A 20,825-nucleotide genomic window follows, 5' to 3' on the forward strand; every position below is an offset into this window, starting at 1 on the left:
TGGGGTATATTTTCACTTGTCGTAGGCAAGCTCAGAGAACACCCTGGTACATTTAATTTTGTGGCGCAGGAGGAACATACCTTGTAGTGGCTGCTTCACCTACTAGTACAAATCTATGCTTACTTCTTCACTAATTTTACTTGTATTTCTGCACCCAGGAGAGAACATTTGCAACACTAAGGATGCAATCCTAAGCATACCTAACTGGGAAGTGAGTCCCATTGAACTGAGTGGGATATACTTCTGAGTAGACATGCACAGGGTTGCACTGCAAGGATACATTTTGGGTCTCGATATCTTGGTCAGAACTCTCCTTAGGTAACTTGACAAAATGGCCACCAACCAGCTGCATGACTGAAAAGTTATGTACAATAGAGTGTGGCTTTTGAAATACTAAGATGGCATGCATCCATTTTGTATGTCCTACAACGTTGCTTCATCGTAGAAAGGACTTGGCTTCTACTTCAGGGCATATTTTTGGCTTTCTTTTGTTTGCACAGTTGGCAGTATTAGCTGTTGTTTCTTTAATGAGTTATTTGATACTAAAAGCAGGACATTTTCCTTTCCTTCCACTGGAGGGAGACAAAGACAGACATGTGAATATGTTAAAAGGAAGTACTGTTTAAATGAGCACTCATTTTGCCTTTGGCGGCAGGAGACTGAGCTTAAGTCCAGGAGGCTGGATGCGTAGCATTCCCCATTGGCTCCATGTTGGCCCAGCACAGTTGTATTTCTGTGAAATGGTTGTTTGTTTGTTTGTTTTTAAATAAAAAGGGCTGGCAATAATCTAAACTTACTGTAGGCAGATCTACATTTCAAACCTAAGCCAGGTTTATACTGCTTTAAATGATATGACTTCTCCAGGGAAATCATGGGAATTGTATTTTTATGAATTTGCTGAGAATATTCTTTTTCAATCTTTCCCAGAATTGCCATTCCAGTGCCTCCGTTGGTGGAAACTCATGATAAACTGGGTTTATTTAGTGATGCAGACACACGCTAGCTGGTGACTGTGTCAGCATTTGCACTACGCTTGGAGGAATGGATCACATTTTGCCAAGATCTGAAAGCATAAATTTTGGCATTGACACAATTCTGACATAACACTAAGTTCTCGCTTTCTTTCAGGCCATTTCTTCTCCTTCCCCAGTAGCTGCGTTTAAACAGGAAAGGGTTATTTTATCGCCCAGCATGCCCTATTTTTCTATTGCATTATATGGTCATGTATGTACTTAAGCTCACTCATTTTACCCTTGTATTTTTCCCTGAAGAAGTTGAAGTGATAGGAAAGTAACATTTAAAAACATAGATATTCACTACAAAAAAAAGTGGCAAACTCATTCTAATTTTCTTAATCTGATTGCTCAGATAGTTCTAGAAGGGAAATTTAATGAGATGTCCCTTGAGGACTGGCCTTGTTCTAAGTCATGCTGAATATGAACATGGAACAAAATAAGACATCAGCTTGGTTGCAAGGCATCTTTCAACCTAATCCAGAAAAACAGAACCACATGTGTAAGCAACTATACATATACATTGCCCCTGGATGCACACCTGCATGTTCATCTAAGTGTTGCTGAATGGCTGGGTGAATAATTTAATGCACATGAGGCCACCATTTGTTATGGGGTTATGAAGTTACTAGTTGAATCCAACTCCAGTTGCATATGGCCCAAGTCCCTCTCCCCCAAATGCCAGGTCATTGACTCTGTTACTCAGATATATACACACATCATTACACTGGCTGACTGATGTGCATCATACTCTCTTCTCTTACTTTCTCCCCCACCCCACCAAACCTCTCCCATTTGACTATTAAGTTCTAAATTGTACAAGTTCAAATAGATTTCCCTCTCCTCTCTCCCAGTGATGGCAGAACTGGAATTTGTAACGGAACTCACTCTCTTTCTAGAGAATCAAGTTGGAGAAGTGAAGGTTGGGTGGCTTATATTTGGTTTGGAAATTACTCTAAATTCTAAGTAAATGTGGTGAAAGAGGCTAGAATGCTTTCCTGTGTTCCTCTTCACGTACTAGTCCTTGTGTGCCTACTTTTCTCCACAACCTTCACGTAAGACCATCATTGGAAGAAGCACTCTTTAAAAAACACTGTGGTGGGGCTACATCCTTACCTGATCCAGTAAATTAAGCTTTATTTTATTTTTCCTGATCAAAAGAAGAAGAAAAAGACTTCTGGGTGGGTGGTAGAAACTAGATCATATCAAAACAGGACAAGCCCCCAAAACTCACTTTGAACCCTGTTAAAGTATAAGCCATTGTTTGAAGCAACATAAAATGTCGCTTCAAACTCTCATCTTTGGAATGACAGGTCTATCATAAATTATGCATCTTGTTAATGCTGCCTCCCAGACTAGTAACTCACCAAAAATTGGTTTTTTAACCTTCCAGCTGGAATGCATTTCATGGCTTACATTTTAGGGTACACAGCTAAAACTGACATTTATGCCTAGGCCAAATGCACTTTTGTTACCATGTGTATGATAAGGCCAAACCTAAGCTAAGACTGAACATACCATCACCTTCTGCATATATATAGAGTGGAAGACATGCTTTGCTGCTGCATTGTGAGAATAGAAGCTTGTTTGCTTGCTTTGACTGCTTTCCATTAGCTTTTCTAAGTTTTCATAGTCATACCTTGGTTGTTGAACGGAATTTGTTCCAGAAGTTCGTTCAACTTCCAGAAACCAAGGCTTCTGATTTGCTGCATAAGCTTCCTGCAGCCAATCGGAAGCCCCATTGGCTGTTTGGTTTCCAAAGAATCAGTCAGCAAATTTGAGTTTTACCTTTTGTATATCAGCCACGATGTTTGATTCCAGAGCTTTGGAAAGAACACTTTTTAACCTACTATTGGAGTTTTGAAACATCTGTAGAAAGTAAGTGTTCAATCAAACCAATAAGTTATTGTGTAACTGATCTGAGTACCTTCTTGATCCTTCTTCCTAACATAAAGCCGTTTAGATATGGACAGAAGTGTGCATGGAAATTACAGGGGCGCTTGGGGGAAGAGTCAGAGGTCAGAGGTAGAACAAGTGATTTGCATGCAAGTTCAATCTCTGGCATTTTCAGGTAGGGCTGGGGATCACAGCACAGACAAAATTTAGCTCGATGGACAAATGGTCTGACTGTATTTGACCACTGAGCCTCTTGGGCTTGCGGATCAGAAGATCAGCGGTTCAGATCTCCGTGACGGGGTGAGCTCCCGTTGCTCTGTCCCAGCTTCTGCCAACCTAGCAGTTCGAAAGCACACCAGTGCAAGTAGATAAATAGGTACCGCTGGGGCGGGAAGGTAAACAGTGTTTCAGTGCACTCTGGTTTCCGTCAGTGTTCCTTTGTGCAAGAAGCGGTTTAGTCATGCTGGCCACATGACCTAGAAAGCTGTCTGTGAACAAATGCCAGCTCCCTTGGCCTGAAAAGCGAGATAAGCACCACACCCCATAGTCACCTTTGACTGAACTTAACCGTTCAGGGGTCCTTTACCTTTTTTTAACCTTTATCCTGAATCTCATTTGGCTGAACTTAGGTGAGCAATTTTATTTATACTGGAGCATGGAACAGAATAACCTCCTGCAGCATTTGTCTGCATGCAAAAGGGTTGTTTTTTTATTAAAAAAAATCAGGTGTGATTGGCTTAAGGCATCTCCTAGGCCAAAAAGATAAGAGTTGTACATTTTCTCACCAGGAGGCTTGGCACCTTTAGGAGAGTTGGCCCAAAGTAGCTACTAACCTTGAAATAACATTTGAAGGATCCTATCCTGTTTCTCTGTGTTGTGAGCTGTGTTGGTAGGACTGCCAGATCTAAATTTCAAAAACAAAGGGACACTGGAAGAGGAATGTCTGGACATATGATATGACCTATTGGGGTTGTGCTTTTTGGAATTCTGGGTAGGTAGCATCCTGGGGAGACCCACTCTGAGGCAATTGAAACAGCACTGTCTAGTCCCATGGATATTATCTGGAGATGTAACAGAATGGGGAGATCCAGCATAAATGTCCTGCAGTAGAGGAAACTTAAGAATTACCTATATTAGAGGATCTCTGAGGATCACTTGGACTCAAAATGTTATAATCTTTCTCTGAGGTTCCTTCTAGCCAGCTGAATAATTCTCTCCGCCCACCATGGTCTATTTGTATCTTGGGCAGGCTTTCTGTGGGAAATGGGAATAATCCCACAACGGGGCGAAGGGAATGAGGCCTCCTTCTGTCTTTTGTTGTATCCACTTTTTGGTCCATCTTTTATTTTTTGATTTTGTTGGGTTCTTCTTTTTTTTCTAAACTAGAGCAAACAATTTTATAAAAAAGGACAAAAAAATGTACACTGAAAAGCACTAACAAAGCCTGATTATGTAACCTCTGTGCAGATGCAGCATGGACTTTTCTCTCTTCCCCCTTCCAGGCGCTTTGGGTTGATGCAAGCAGCTACTCCAATATCAGCCCCTCTCCCTCCCTTGCCCCTTGTAAAACCCTCTCAGAGAGGAAAACAGATCCTTTAAAATGAAATAACAAAAGCATCCTCCCCCTTTCCCCCACCCACCCCACCCCAGCTCCCTCAGCACCCCCTGCTTTTCACCTTAAAGCCCACCTCTTTGCCCCTGGATAATGCCAGTATTTGTTCTGTGTTATAAGTGCCAAGAAAAATTTTGTGACTCCCTCATCCCTGTGACCTGAGAGTATCAAGAAATTGCACATTAACTACTGTAAAGATTAAAAATAAAAAAGGAATTCAGAAATGTTAATAAAAAAAAAGTTTGTAACAGTTGCGTGCCTGACCATTTCATTTGTAAGCTTGATTATTCCCTGGGGAGTTTATCATGGAGCAGCCTTGCTGAAATTAAAAACAGACTGGATTTGCTTAAGGTAGGTATCTAAGCTTTGGAGCATTTCTGTGGCTCCATCGGGCTAAGTAACTTCTATTTCCAAATTAAGCAACCCCATTGTACAAAACAAATACAACTGGGATTCATGTTTGTGTGTTTCATTAAATTTCATATCTTGCTCTTCAACTCCCCTATACTAGAGTACAGATGGGCAACTGGTTGCCCTCCATATGTTGTTCGTTCAACTCCTGCCAGCCCTTATCAGCATGGCCAATGGTGAAGGCTGATGAGAGTTGTACTCCAGCAACATTGGGAGGGCCACCGGTTCCCCACCCCTGGACTAGACAAAGCATTCCCTAAACCACGGCATAAATGTTTGCAAAATCGGGCATCATTTGATTAGCATATTTACCTTTTCTTGAGTTCAGCAGAACTGGTTGAATTTCTACTACTCTACTGAAAAGAGATGCTCCAATTAAATTGCTGTGCACAGTTCCCTGGGACTAAGCCCCACTGAACACAGATTGAACAACGTCAGATTAGCCTGCAAACTGCACAGCAAGGCTCTCGGGGAGGGAGGACATGATACGAGGTTTGTACTGCTGCAAAAGGGAAAAGACAAGCGAGAAATTACTCGGTTGCTTGGAATGCAATGTGATCACAGCCTTGAGCTTTAGGCAATCAGTTAAGAATCATCTTAAATAATGCCCCCACAATTCAGTAAGAATGACTGAGAGTGCATTCAAAGTGCATTAGATCCCTAGCTTCAAATAACTTCTGTGGCTGGCCGGCCATAGTTGAAGACAGAATGCTAGACTAGTTAGATCAAAGTAGGGTTCTCTTCTAGTTCAGAGGTGGGGAATTTCTGTCGCTTCATATTTTGTTGGTCTTCAGTGTCCAGCAGCCAGTGACAATCTGACATCATCGGGATGGCCATTGCTGCTCTTGTTTTCACATTTTGGGGAATGTAAATATCACCACTCCCTTCCCACAGCAACATTCCAGAACCAAAGTTTGTATGAAATAGAAGTATAAAAACTTTTATTTATTTTTTCTTGGAAGAACTAAAAAGCTTGTTCTGGTACCTTTTTTTAAATAATACTTCACAATAGAAACAGAATGGCTTCTGAGTGCATGTGACAGCAGGGCTGCCTCATAGAAAGGACTGTTATCCTCCACATCAGGCTACTGAGTCACTTGAGCTTGGCTGAAAGTAGCCTCTTTATATCAGCATAGACTGTGTGTCCTTGGCAGGGATTTAGACCTAAGGGGAGAAGGTTTGTTTACCATATAACTGAAAGGGATTGAGCTGACTGGGTGTCTGGAAACCAGTTTTCTTGAAGTGCTTGGCAGCAGCCCAGAAGTATTGGCACCACTTGCAACCTGAAGCACAGCACTGAGGCCTGAGGGATTTGGGTGATGAGATTCTGACATTTTGCTCCCTGTTTCTGTTGGACGGCTGGCCTCACGGTAAGAGAAGGAGCTTTGGGGTGATGTTGCCAGTTCCACGAAGCAAAATCCCTTTCTTGGCACTTAATGCAGTGAGATGGCTTTGGCCTGTTCTCAACTCTGAGCAATTTTGCCCTTTAAAAAGGAAGCGAGGCCTTTGTGCTACCCCGTCTTTTCACAGTATCCATCTGCTACTGGCTGAGGTAAAACACAACCGATGGCTTAGTCAATTGTGCTTCTTCAGCAGGCACATTTAATGTGCAGCAATCTTGCGCCCGTTCAGAGGTGGCATGAAGAATAAGAACCTATAATGGCAGCAAGAATAGTCAGCTGGGACCATGTTCTTCCTCTTTGGCTGCTAGAGATGAGAAGAAAAGGCTACTCAGTGGGGGAAAGGAAACAGACGCTGCTGCATCTACTTGCAAAATGGGTAACAAACTGCATATGCAATATGGCTTCCACTTTTATCAGGCACATCTGTCTGTCTATAATTTCACCTTGGCACACACAAAAGGGGGAGATGGCACAAATTTCCTAACCTCCAGAACCCAGTCCTCCTTTTTCACAAATCTGCAGCCTTAAACAATTAGGAGCAAATCCATCATTCCACCTGTTTAAATGGACTCGCTTCCTTTTCATCTTTGGAGGAAGCTTCGCACCGATCCCACACAGGATACAAGGCCCCGGTGTTCCACTTGACAGGGATGGGATTGGTACCTGCCACCCTTCCCCCATGTCCGTTCTGCCGTTTGATCACAGAGCAAAGAGAAGAACCAGCACTACCATCATGACAACGAGCAACAGGCCGATGATGCACCACTGACGCCGTTCTGAAGGAGTGGGAGAAGAGAAAATACAAGGGGAAATGGTGTTAAATGCAAGAAGACCAATCCTGTTAAGAACCCACCAGCCCTTCCACCACAGTGGGGGTCTGACATTGTAAATTAGCAAAAACAGTTAGAAGGGATCCTTTAAGACAGGGATGAGGAACCTGTGGCCCTCCACATCTTGTTGGACTCTGGCTTCCATCAGCCGCAGGTAGCATAGCCAATGGTCAGGGATCATAGGAGCCGTAGTGCAAGAACATCTGGAGAGCTATGGGTTCTCCAGCCTCACCTTAAACAGAATTAATTTAAAGCACATAAGATGCCGCAATTTGAACCATATTCTACCCCTCTGAACCATGTGCCCCATCCCACTGGCCTGCACTCCAAGCATGATGGACGCAGGTGCAAGAATCATCCTTGGAAGACCACAAGTAGAAAGAGCTCAAGTGAACATTTGAGGAAATGATGTTGGGTGGTCTATTCCCAGATTAAAACACCATAGTGTGGAGACCTAATCTGTTTTGTTGGATTAATCAACAATCCAGGGTCATGGGCTGGACCAAGGAGATCGTCTGTGAGCCGGACTGGTGCAGCGCAACACCGGAAATCACATCTGCGCATGTTCGTGGTGCCGGTAATCGCTTCTGCACATGCCCAGATGCCAAAAATCACGCCTGCACAGAAGCTATTTTCAGCATCTGACATGCGCAGACACGATTTCTGGTATCTGTGTGTGTGCAGATGCGATTTCTGGCGCTGCTCGGCGAGTCCCCACGCTGTGCTGTGCTGGTTTAGCGCAGCGCGTGGGGGACTCGCACAGCGGATGGTTCAGTTCAGGGGTGGCTCTTGGGCCAGTAAAACGGTCTTCGTGGGCCGCATTCGGCCCATGGACCGCATGTTGCCGACCCCTGCATTAATCTAACCCACAGCCCTGGTGTCATAGGCAGCGTTAGAAATTGAGATATGAAAGCTAGGAGCTAAATGGCACCTTAAACCTAGGTTATGGACCCAACAGTGGTATGTCTAGGAACACTTTTTAAATAACAAGAATACAAAGCTTAAAAAGAATGAACTGCAGCTAAAATATTATGTTCGTTTTTCACAGGGTCTAGTCCTTCCCCTGCCCACCCCCTTAATCTTATTGAGAGGGACTCTTCTCCAGTCTTCTGAGAGTGGTTGGAAGTGGGGAGGCAGAAAAGGGTCCTCCTTTCCTTCCACACTGCCATTTTAATCTGAAATCTTAGACACAGTACTGTGCCCAGAGCTCAGAAACTGCTAGCGCGAATGAAATTCCCGGTCGCAAAATGCGCCTAGAACAATGGGAATTTCCAACACTGGACACAGGTAGCTAACGTCTGTAGCACTCTTGGGCAAGAGGTGGGGCAGGATGGAGAGACACTGCAGGCCTGTTTATGCCATACAGCGGAGCTTGAATTCCTGCCTGCCTGGAGGAAGGGCTGCAACTTAAGAGATCTGCATGCAGAAGCTCTCTGGCTCAGTCCCCAGCCTCTCCAGGTAAGGCTGGGAGTGTCTGGAGAGCTGATGCTTGTTGGCATTCACAATACTGAGCTAGGTAGACAAAGGATCTGACTCGGGAAGCTGCATTCCTGTGTGCAACTGCCTGCTCTTTGTAAGCCAGAAACAAGAGCACTAAATGACACTGTAGTGGCACTCCTGCCAGGAAAAAAATGGTTTTAACCTGCTTTTGCATCTGTTACTCTAGGGACTTGTGCTGAGAGCCAGCAGCAGAAATGGAGATGCAACACTGGCCCAACCAGAATGTTCAGGTTTTTATACCATTACATCATTCTTTTAATTGCCATTCTATTTCACACATATGCACGTACTCCAGATCTCCTGTGATGAATCTGCCTTGCTGAGTCTCAGCAGTGATGCCAAATGCTCCTTTGATTAAGAGAGGAAGGCAGCAAAAACTGCCTCCAAAGTGAATACTAAGCTCAACCCTGTATTATTGTTCCACCAGCACCACCACCCAGCAGCAAGCGAATGGGCCAATCTGGCTGTAGAGGAAAGAGGCAGGGGGTGTGCTGGAAGTGTTGGCAAGAGGCAGGGGGAAAGGGGCAGAAATTCACAGTTGTGAAACACAGAATACTTTTGTGGAAGCCAGATTGCCTTCGCCTGTGGTTATGTTTATGGTGATGAAGGCAGGGGTGAGGAAGCTAAGGCCTCTCTACCTGGTCAGTGGGACTTTTACCAGCCACACCCTTCTCCTGAGGCCACACCCCTCACTAGTCCTGTCTTGGCTGACTGAATATGTTCCTGGACTCTACTACTGTTTGCCTGCCTGGATGGTGAAAGGTGTGTATATGTAAAATTATCTGACATTTGCAAAGCTGGAATTAGTCTACTGTACAAAAGGTAAGAATCTGCTGTGGTGCCGCTTCCTGGCTACCCCACTGCAGCTCCAAGCAGATTATCCACAAAGGAAGGCAGCCCTCAGGATGAGAAACATTCCCCACCACTAAAATAATAACATTTGCTATTCTTTTATGGGAGAAGGCAAGCATCCCGATTCCTAAACCAACACCTTCAGTTACTTGATGCCAAACCCTGAGCAAAGCTGATGGGCAAAAGAAAGCAATTTCAAGAAGTCTGGGGAATTAGGTTATCGGGGTGCGGAGGAGTAAAATCTCCCTTGTACCAAAGTAGTTCTGGAACAGAGAGCTGTTTCTTACCACTTGCCATATGGGAGACTCTGGCCATTTTTTTGAGCACGCCATCCATGCGGCTGTGAGTGCTGTCCATCTCGTGGGCAAAGTCTTCCAGCATCCTGAAAGGCCAGCAAAGGCATCGTCAACGCGAGTGGCAACTGTCCACAGGGCAACCCTCTCCCAATAAGAGCTTCTGAGTCTTGCCTCCACCCCACAAAAATCACAAAGCACGGGGATGTCAGCCAGGTATGCTGGCAGGTTGCAAGCAATTCTCTTTTAGGGGTATCTTCCCTGCCAAGAGAGTTCAGAATCTACTCATTCGAGCTACACCAGCATTTTCTAGTAATGGGATACATAACTGGGAGCCAGGGGTCCAATCTGTTCCAAGCATAATCCCTGATCCCAATAACCAGCCTTAATAAACACACGGGTGCTCCCCTCTACCAGAAAATGAGGTTGGGCAGTGGAAGTACACAGCAATGGGAGGGGGGCCCTCTGGCAAAGAAATCCATTCCTGCTGAAGAAGGGTGGGAGGGAGAGAGAGGGTAAAGCACTCTTTGCCCCTATTGGGGGCTCACACAGGTACAGGAAGATCCTGTGCTCATGTCTCTGAAACTCGAGTCCTTCCTGGATCTGTTAGAAATGAGTGGCCACCACAGTTCTAGATAGACAAAGGTTCTGGATCCTCTTCTCTGATCTAGCAGCGGCCAGGACTGCCAGAGCTGTATTCCTTGGGACTAGTCTGCTGCCATTTTATCCAGGCCCAACCTGATAATGGGCTGCCCCCATTGTCCCCTTTGCTGCTTGAAAGGTTTGTCTAAAGAGCAAGATAGGAGCGTTGGAATACATCAGCATACACGCACACCCCACACTACCTGCACTCACACAGTCTGCTCATCCAGCTCTTCTCCAACCCGACTCGACATGTGCTTCAACACTCGGATGCTGCCAGAGACAAGCTCCAGCTGCTCATCCTGATCCTCAATGATCAGCTGTCAAGGAGAAAGAGAGAATGCAAGACATCAGCGGGGGAGTCTGTTAGAACTCAAAGCAAAGAGAAACTAAGATGGTTCCTGCCCATGATACAACAATATGTTGTACAAAGAAGTCTCAGCCTCAACAGGACGCTGGCTTTCAAGGTGAGGGGAAATGAGGACCAAGCTGGAGTAGCAACTCTGGGAGTTAGGCAGCCATACCATCACTTCTGACGCCCCACATATGACCCATAAATGTCCATCTTTTTGTGTGCATTTAGGCAAATGGGACCAAAACTCATTTCAACGGCAATCTTGAAAAACTGAAACTAGTGAATACCTTTACAGGTTAATATCCCTTCACAGAAGTCAGCCCTCAGGATCTTGACTGTTACATTAATGTTTTGTTAAATAATCCAGCACTTGAACAACAAGAGTGGTTAAGGGGCTCCTCTTCATTTAGCAAGAAGAGAAAGGCCTCTGGTACTTGCTCAATAGACGTCGTCCTGAGCACACCCAGTCCAAGGAGGACAAATGTTTAATTCTTTATTGACAAAGAATTACAGCTCCTGAGGCGCACTGAACATGCACACACACACACTTCTGGTGGCTAGGTAGCTGGCGTCTCTCCTCAGGCTTGCACTCCAAGTTGGACTGTTGGACAGGTGGCCAGGCCTAGACCCCAAACTTAAGTACCCTCATCTGACGGTGTGAGCACAAACAGCCTGTGACTGAACTACACTGAAGTTGTCACTGTGCCTGCCTCTTCAAGCCCCTCCTGGTCCTGGGGGACAGTGGGGAAGGGTACGGAGGGGATTCTGCTGGCCTCGTCCCTTCATGCACTGTCTCTTCCTCAGTTCCTGGAACATCCTGTCCTTCCACAGTCTCTGACTACTCAGACCCCTCCCCATCCTCCAGCTCAGGCTCCTGCCTCGCAGAAGGCCTACAACCACATAAATCACTACCCCCTTCCCCAAGATCAGCCTCTGGCCCTGCCACCACTTCCGGTCACTCCTCAGAGCCCTGCCAGCCCCCAGTGCCAGATTACCAAATAGGGCCCCACGCCTTTTAGGGGCCCCAAGACAATGGATCAAAATAATACTGATTTGATCTTGAGAGAAAATTACAAAAACGTATTAGGAGATAATTTGCAAGGGGGGGCCTCCACAGTCCCTGTCAACATACTGAAATGGCCATTTGGGAGGAGACCAAACAGAGTAGGGAAAGAGGTTTGCTTTGGTCCTGAATAAACATGGAACAATTTGATTTCTAGCAGAAGTCCTCCCAAAGACTGTATAATGTGTTTCTTTATCTTGACAGTCTTCACAATAACCTTTTGAGTAGCCCATTCTACTGCTGAGAAACAGGTCCTTGCCTCCTGCCTGGGTTTGAAACCATACTCACTGTAAGAAAGGGAGGCAGGAAGCATTTATGCTCACCTCCACTCAAGGATATCTGTCACCTGTAGTCTGAGAGGGAAGAAAGAAGAAAGCAGTTCCAGGTATGGGGACCCTGTGGCCTCCAGACATTGCTAAACTACAGTGCTCATCGCCCCTGACTATGCTGTCCAGGATGATGGGAGTTGGAGTCCAACAACATTCAGAGGACCACAGGTTCTTCACTCTTGTACTTGACTGAAGCCACAGCTGGGGGAGAGGGGAGAGGTACAGGGAACAGGGAGTGTACAGATGCTGTGAGCATCTTTTGCACTAGGGCCCAAGATTTCTCTCAATACAGGTATCAAGCTAGAGGACACGGTTAGGTCTCTGTAAGATGTTGGTGAAAATGATGGACTGGGGTGGCTCACTGTCACTGCTCTTACCTTCTGATGCAACTGCTGCTCTTCCAAAGTATGTGAATTAGCTGTTGACAGGTCCTCTGCATCCAGCATCCCATAGTGTTCCCTGCTCCCCACCAGCATCTGCAGAGGGAGGAAAAGGGGGTCACTATCTGAGCAAGCCCAGGATTCTTAGGGCTCCCAGGATTGCTGAGACCAAGCAAGGAAGGAAGCAAGCAAGCAAGGGTGAGCTGGGTAGAAGAATCTGCAGGGTTAAGTGGAACTCAGGGCCTAGGAAGAGCCTTTCTCTGGTAAGGAGATCAGGAACCTTTTTCACTGCATTCCAGAATTAAATGGCTCTTAAAAGATGTGGTGTTGAGATCAGAAGCAATATTATGGATGATGATCTCAGGTGGTTCTACTCATTTAAGGGGGAATCAACAAGTGCATTTCATAAGAGCTCTGGACTATAATCCACACCCCAAGGATACTGAAAGTGAGACAAAGGATGTTTCACTTTAAAAAGAGAGAGGCCATTTATTCAAGCAATTTGCGCCTTGCAGAAGAAAGCTGACCTTACCCTTGGTTAGCTGACCAGCTCCACTTCCTTTGTGGCAAAGAAGCTGTAGACCAGCCTTCTCCAACCTAGTGCCCTTCATATGTTCTGGACTACAATTCCCATCAGCCCCTGCCCACTTGGTGAGTGAGAGGCTCTGGAGGTACCAGGATGGGGTATGCTACCGGGGATAAAGAGCTACCCTAGCCATTGCCAATTATAATTCTTTCCCTCCCAGGGAATAAATTTCCAGCAAAACACTGAGGTGTGGCGAGGGTGGTAAGATGTGCTTACCTCTCTGTTTTTCCTCTCCGCAAAGGCCTGTGCTGCTGGACTGGATATGTGATCTCGCATTTCCTTTAGTCAAGAAAAGGAAGCAGTAAGAGAATATAATCAGATGAGACCATGGCCTCATACACTAATAATAACAACAATAAGGGTAGGTTTTTGCAGAGGCACACAGTCTCGTCTTGTAACCCATCCTAAGTCATAGGGTCCAAGGGGTATATATGGAAATAAATAAGATTACATGAGTTGACATCCTTGCAGATCACCTATGGGCCAAGATATTGGATATAAAATGCAGTACTGTCCCAGCTTCAGTGTGGTATAGTGATTAGAGTATGGAATTAGATCCTTCTTTGTTAATAATAATAAAAAAACCCTCTCTCTCAGAATAAAGCACCCCAGCCACACACTTTTGTTAACACTTCCAAATCATCAATCAACATTTCACTTACCGTAGAACAGAGATGGAGAAGCTGTGTCGCTCTAGATGTAATTAGACCACAATTGCCATCATCTCTGACCACTGACCTTACTGGTGAGGGTTGTTGGGAGTCAAATAACACAGAGAGCCACAGACTCCCTAACCCTGCAACAGAACTATTCCTGTTGCATACAATAAGTGTTTTATGCTGCACAGGACAAAATGCTGCAAGAGTGACAAGGCATACATTTGACTCACCCTGACTGATTCCCGCATCTCTGTGACAAAAGTGCGCCGGGTGTCAACCTCAGAAGGCTCAATTTTGAACTTGCGCGGGTTTGACTCCACAATGCGTGTTCGTGAGTTAAGTTTGAGTCACCGAGTTAGAAAGCAGACAGAGCTACCTGGTTACAAATATCATGTGGGCCAATGCTGCATTTAACCTACCAGATGCTCTCTGTCTGTAGCAGAAGCTACCTATTTATTAATTCATTTTATTTAAGAAAGAATTTATATGGCACCCTACATCCGATTTTTCATTTCAGGGCAGTGTGCCACTACACTTTATAGGAAAGTATAAAATAATAATCAGATAGAGAAAATAACATTAAAACTGGGGGGGGGGGGAGACCTTTGGTCCAGAGGCCAAATATGGCCCTCTAGTTCTCTTCATCTGTATGTCACAATTTTCTGGGTGACATGCACCAAAAAAAGGCAACATGGGCCCCAGATAAACCTCTTCAGCTAGGGCATGCCATAAAATGGGGGAATTACTGCTGAGAATGCCTTCTCTCTTGTAACTGAATAAGGGTTTACTCCCCTTCCAGTTCTTGCAAATATCCCTGCAAAGAGCAGGATGGGGGTGGGGTGGGGGCTGCTATTGCCTGCTACTACCATCCTAGCAGCAGACAGTGCGTTTAAAAAATGATGCAACATAATTCCCTGGAGAGGCACCCCCCCCAATACGCTGTTCCAGCCCCAGCTTCAAAAGGATATATATGGTTTCCTCCAGGTCCTCCAGGTCCCAGTCGATGCTGCGCAAGCTGTTGCGTAGTTCATTAGTAGTCCAGTCAAATTCCTCTTTGCTGATGACCTGCGTCTCCTGCAGCAGCTGACACCAGCGCTGATAGAGCCCACGTGCTGCATTTACGGCTTTCTGAACTTCCCTACAGAACACAAATACAAGAGAGTGGCAGGGATGAGGTGGGCCAGCCAGGACAGGGTAATGTTTCTCCTGCCAAAGCCGTGAGACCACCAGACTGAACACAACACCCACTGGCCTTGCATAGCAGCAGCTCTGTTTCTGCAGCTGCAGGCAGGTGACAAGCGTAAGAGGTTTGCCAAACCCCCGGTGGGTCCCCATATATCATCGATTGGGTCCATTCAAGTGGGCAAACCGCAAGCTGTGCAGCTCTGTTCCAACTGACAGAGAGCCTCCCATAAAGCAAAGTTTCTTCCCTCGAAGCAGATGCCTCTCTATACTGAGAGAGGTATTGTTGCATTAAAAAAACAGTTCACTTCAGAGGACTGTTTGGAAGGTGAAAATCTGTATGAATAGCTGTCCGGAAAACCACATGGTACTCCAGGCTCCATGGGTCTAGATGAGTTACCTTGGAGGAAATTGGGATTGTAAAAAGCTGTGCACTGGACCACTGGTGGCAGATAAGAATTGCCTCCTGGGGACCAGGCAGGAAGTTTTTACAAAAAATTGGTGGCTCTTCATTCTTTTACTCCAGTAGTAGCAAACCTCTGGCTAACGGGATGTTCCTGGTCTGGGCTCCCAATTCCCTCCAGTCCCAGTCAACCTGGCCAATGGTAAGAAATGATGGGAGCCAGAGTCTAACAAGGCTACAGCCCTGTTTTAGATCACAACAGTCTAGCACAGATATATGTGAATATTGCATATGTCCAGTGGGTAAATGCATTTTGGTGATCCCTCCAGTCCAGCCTTCCCCAACCTAGTGCCCTCCAGATGTTGATGGATTACAACTCCCATCATTCCTAACCATTGTCTTTGCTAGCAGGGGCTGCAGTCCCACCGATACCTGGAGAGCACTGGGTCAGGGAAAGTTGGATCTAATCGGAAACAAGATACCTTCATTAACTCAAGTGGCATCTCATGCACTCCAGGAAATGACAGCCTGACAATTGCACTAGGACACCTAATGGGTCATCTCAAATAAATATACATAAACCTAAAACCTTGAAGTCAGCTCCTTTGATGTGGAGACTCTTTTTAAAGTAAGTGGGTGAGTATCTCATTGTTGGATACTTCATACGAAGGAGTACTTATGGAACCATGCTTTGAGCACCCCATGGGCACTTCCATTTGGGGGCAGGCTGCTCGTGAGGGTCTGTCGACTCCAGGCAAACTTGGATGGCACTGATCATCTTGACACATTCCAGTCTGGCATCATGCCTTCATTTGGCACTGAAATAGCTTTGGTCCCCCTAACAAATGGCCTTTGCCAAAAGATAGCCCTGGGGAGCATGATGCTATGAGTTGTCCTACACCAGGCATGGGCAAACTTGGCCCTCCAGATGTTTTGGGACTACAATTCCCATCATCCCTGACCACTGGTCCTGTTAGATAGGGGTGATGGGAGTTGTAGTCCCAAAACATCTGGAGGGCCGAGTTTGCTTATGCCTGTCCTAGACCTCTCAGCAGCTTCAGTACAATCAACTTCCAAACCGGGGGTACCACATTCCAGTGGTTCTGTTGCTAGGTGTCTGAATTATTCCAGAAGGTGGTGCTAATGGATTTTACCCAGTATTGCATTATTTATTTATTTATTTAAAATTAAACAACAGAAACAAATAGTGGTGTCTGAAAGATGCAAACTTGTAAGTAACCTACAACTTACAACTCTCTTCCAGCCACTTCTGTTCCATTCCTTCTAATTCTGTACAGTACAGTGGTACCTCGGGTTACATACACTTCAGGTTACAGACTCCACTAAGCCAGAAACAGTACCTCAGGTTAAGAACTTTGCTTCAAGATGAGAACATAAATCGTGCTCCGGCGCGGCAGCAGCAGGTGGCCCCATTAGCTAAAGTGGTGCTTCAGGTTAAGAACAGTTTCAGGTTAAGAACGGACCTTCGGAACGAATTAAGTACTTAACCCGAGGTACCACTGTACTGGAAAGGCTACTGTGGCAGTGAATGCGCTAAGGCACTGTTAAAACTACTGCAATTGTAAACCAGAGGTGTGGCCCTCCTGATACTGCTGGACTACAGCTCCCAGCATCCCTGGGTATTGGCCATACCAACTGAGGCTGATGGGAGCTGGAGTCTAACAACATCTGCCCAGGCGGGCAGCATAGGTTTCCCATGTCTGCTATAAAATGGGATGTTCACAGAGGATAAGTGTGGTGAAAGGGAGGCACAGGTCTGTTTTCATCATTCAAACAAATAAGAGTAGATTTAACGAGAGAGCAAAGCACAGAACTCTAGATCTCCTTGTTCCCATCTATGAGATCCAGCTGCCAAAACTCAACAGTGTTCCTTCAAACTGGCAAATTAAATAGAGTCCCACCATTCACCAGATCAGTAGGACAAAATGAGGAAGGAGATCGAGGGACAAATCGCAACCAAGTATATTCAAGGGTTTTTGGGAATAGTCTGTTAATTATGAAATATGAAGCTGGAAAACATCACTAATTCCCAGTGGTTAGTAGAACCCCTTGTTATCCTACTCAGCAGTTCTTTCAAAGTGCAAGTGTCAAGCAAAATACTTTACAAAAAAAAACTCCCTATTTCTACAAAGTAACTTCCTTTTTTAGTCGTGTGTGTAAGTATACTTAGCTACAGAAACTGATTACTTGTCACAGAGACATACTTTGGGGGCTGTAGCTCGTTCAGACACACGATTCTGTCATCGTGGAAAATTTGTGCACAATAATTTTTTAGTAATGTCCACAGTTCCCCAAATATGAGCGGTCCATAAAATTTATAAACTGTGTTGTAGCAAGAACCCTAAATAGAGTCCCAACTTCGAGGCTGAAATGATCCATTAGGGTGGGAAATAAAATAATAAATAATAATAATAATAATAATAATAATAATAATAATAATAATAATAATAATAATAATAATAATAATAATAATAGAAGAAGTAGGGCAGTGCCTTTATTAGGACCGGCTAATAAACGGAGTTTCGACGAAGTTCCTTAGCTGAGGCGGGTTTCTAATCAGAGTTCTCTAGCTTCTCGCCTCCGCCCCGCCTCCACATCCCCGCGTTACCCGACGCTTCCCACGCTCGCAGACCCACGCGGGGCCAGGCTGCCTTGCTGCGGCGCCCATCCCCACCAGGGGCGAGGAAAGACGGAGTTTGCGGCGGCCGTGGGAGTGGCTGCCACTCACCCTTTCACCACGAAGAACGGGTCCTCCAGAGACATTGCTGACCGGTCGAGATGCCTTCAGGAAAAGCCCAGCCGGCCGGAGAGCAGCGTATGGGGGCCAAACCATATAAGTCTATGAGCGAAGCGTCTCAGCCTGTCCCTCCCTCCCTCCCTCCCTCCCTCCTTTCCTGAGCTGAAGCCGCTTAGCAGCCACGTTTACTACGGGCGCCTCTTTCCTAATAATAGCAGGCCGCCCTCTCTCATCTCAGCCCAACCCGGCGCTCCCTCCCTCCCTCCCTCCCCCACCCCTTCCCCTGCGAAAGTGGAGCCGGACTTTCCTGGGGAGGAGCCGGGGGAAGGGTGGAGAGCGCTTGGCGAGAGCAATCAGGAATCTCCCCTGGAGCTTCTAGCAGCCTCGCGTTTCTTTCTTGGCCTCCTTTCTTTCTTTTCCTCCACCCTCCTCCGCCTCAGCTTCCTGGAGATGGAAAATGCGTCACTCTTACTAAGAAACGCGGCACTAAAATAGCGCAGGCCGCACCCCGCCCGGCTTCCTGATTCATTCATTTTCCGCCTGCAAACTGAGCGTTTGAGATCTTGGGCTCCGCTCCCTGGGCGTGGGTTCAAAACCGCAGCTCCTTATCGGTTACACTCCAGCCACTCATTCACACTGTAAGGGCGCCTGCAAAGAGGCTTACAGAGCGGTTTGCAAGTCCCTGCTTGGGGGCGGGGGGTGTTCAGTGCTTGCCTGTGGGTGAAGTGGAGATTTTAATTCATGTTGGTGGCGGTTGTGTAAGGGACCAGAAACAGTACTTAGATTCAGGGCACAATGGAGTGCGCTCCTTTGTACTTCCCGCATTACTCTCTGCAATTTATTTCGGTGTGATAGTTAGCGTGACCAACGCATGCCCAGGCATCGGTCAGGAAAAGAGAGTCCGCGGGGAAGAAAGGTCGCCTGCGGAGACTCGGGCGTGATGCAAGAGTAAGGGAAAACGTGCCAGCTTGTAATACGAGACCAGCTAAAGATAGTCATTGCTAACTGGCTTCCCTAGGATGTGGGGCCCGATCTGAGGCGTATTTTACTAATAAGTAAATTCCGCTGCGTTCATCGGAACTTGCCTCTTGATTAGAGTGTGTATAGGATCGCGATTTTACATCTACCGATGTCTACTCAGAAGCAAGTCCCGCTGAGTTCAATGGAATTTACTCCCAAGTAAGTGTAGGACCCTTAGCCATAGTGTATCATGTGCAGATCAACGCGGCGGCTTGGAATACGCTTGGGGATGGGAGCTGGGCGCGCGTGAAGACAATGCGGCGAGGCTGTGGAGGGAACAACGCAGAGCACGTGCAAAACGGGTTGCATGCGACCCAGCAAAGATGGTTGTGCATGGACGGACGGCGTGTTGAGTTTATGAGAAGAAGGTAATACATTTAGATCACGCGGGAGTTCAGTGATAAGTATTTACAGACCTACGGCCGTGTATGTGCGAAAAAGGAAACGTATCCAGGCAATATTTGTTTTTAATACAAGCAGTATTTGTTTCTAATGAGGGAGTCTGTGCCTTTAGGTTACATTGCTAAGGCAGGCTTTAGTGCCTTGTGTGCAACTTGTGTATCTAGAGTGCCGTGTTACATCACGTCGCGGCAGTGTGTAAACAGAAGGGGGAGGGGCAAGCGCAGAGCCCTTCTTTGGACAGGCTCCCGGAAACTCAATGGAGTCTCTCGTCTGGTTGCCCATTTATGGACACAGGAAGCAGTCCTGCTACGAGCGTAAGCATATTTTACAACGTTGGTAAACGCAGCCTTGGCTCCGCCCCTGTCGTCATGGTCCAATAATACATGCAGGAAGCGGTAAGCAGAGAGGCTGGGGTGACCTAAATAGGAGGAGGAGCCTGCTGAGCGAAGGAAGCCCTGGAGAGAAAACCGACGGGGATTCAAGAGAGAGTCCTCGCTCAGTCACCATAGTGATCGGGTTGATCTGGTAAAAATGCGAACTGGCCTCTGATTCTGTCACGAATGAGTGAAAGATTTGCTTCTAAAGTGAAAGCCTCTGATACGTGTGCGTGAACGTGACTTAGTAAACTGATGCGTGCAAAAAGAGCGCAACATAACCCCTCAGTAGCGTGTGCGCGCACGGCTAGTAACAAAGCCTGGTGAGTATAAGGGAAAATGAGAGCAAGACCCACTGAGAGCAAGGCCCACTCACCATAGCTTGGAATTCTCTTCCCAGTCGAATAGCCGTGGTGGCGACAGCACAATTTCTTGTTTCAGCAATGCTGGCAGAGGAGGGAGGCAGCAGATAACAATTCCAGTGACACAAGCTGACAAGGGAGAGAGAAAGAAGCTCCCTCCCCCACACTCTGCTACTTACTGTGGTTGTTGTTCCCGAGGAAGGGACACATGACTTGGACTCAGTATTTCCCTCGGTTGAGCAATGAGAGCTGTAAAGCAGGAAAAACTACCTGCCTGCACCATCTCTCCCACTCATGCTCCTGCAAGATACTTGCTGGTCAACTGTGGGAACTGCTACTGTCCCAGCAGCAAGCCTAAATTCTTAATATGTTTTGTGTGCAAAACGTCTTGTACATGAAAGCATTATGTGTCAAAGTGTACAAGAATTCTTGCATGTCCAGCCATGCCAATAAAGGCTCATCAAGTGTAATGTGTGTCTTACAGTTGTAAGGCTCTGTTG

At 46.2% G+C, this 20,825-nt stretch overlaps 1 protein-coding gene across 1 annotated transcript; it reads right to left on the reverse strand.

The window, feature by feature from the left end:
* Positions 1–3,625: 3,625 nt before the first annotated feature.
* STX10 (syntaxin 10) lies at positions 3,626–18,648 on the reverse strand. The gene is made up of 8 exons (XM_082214770.1): positions 18,159–18,648; positions 14,793–14,962; positions 14,055–14,149; positions 13,382–13,444; positions 12,577–12,675; positions 10,666–10,772; positions 9,805–9,899; positions 3,626–7,111 (listed from the first exon to the last, which is right to left on the reverse strand). Exons 1-8 carry the CDS (start codon positions 18,191–18,193, stop codon positions 7,035–7,037), a joined length of 741 nt encoding a protein of 246 aa, XP_082070896.1. The 5' UTR covers positions 18,194–18,648; the 3' UTR covers positions 3,626–7,034.
* Positions 18,649–20,825: the final 2,177 nt, after the last annotated feature.

This window comes from Podarcis vaucheri (genome assembly GCF_965113315.1).
Source record: "Podarcis vaucheri genome assembly, chromosome: 2".
In the NCBI taxonomy this organism is placed as follows: domain Eukaryota; kingdom Metazoa; phylum Chordata; class Lepidosauria; order Squamata; family Lacertidae; genus Podarcis; species Podarcis vaucheri.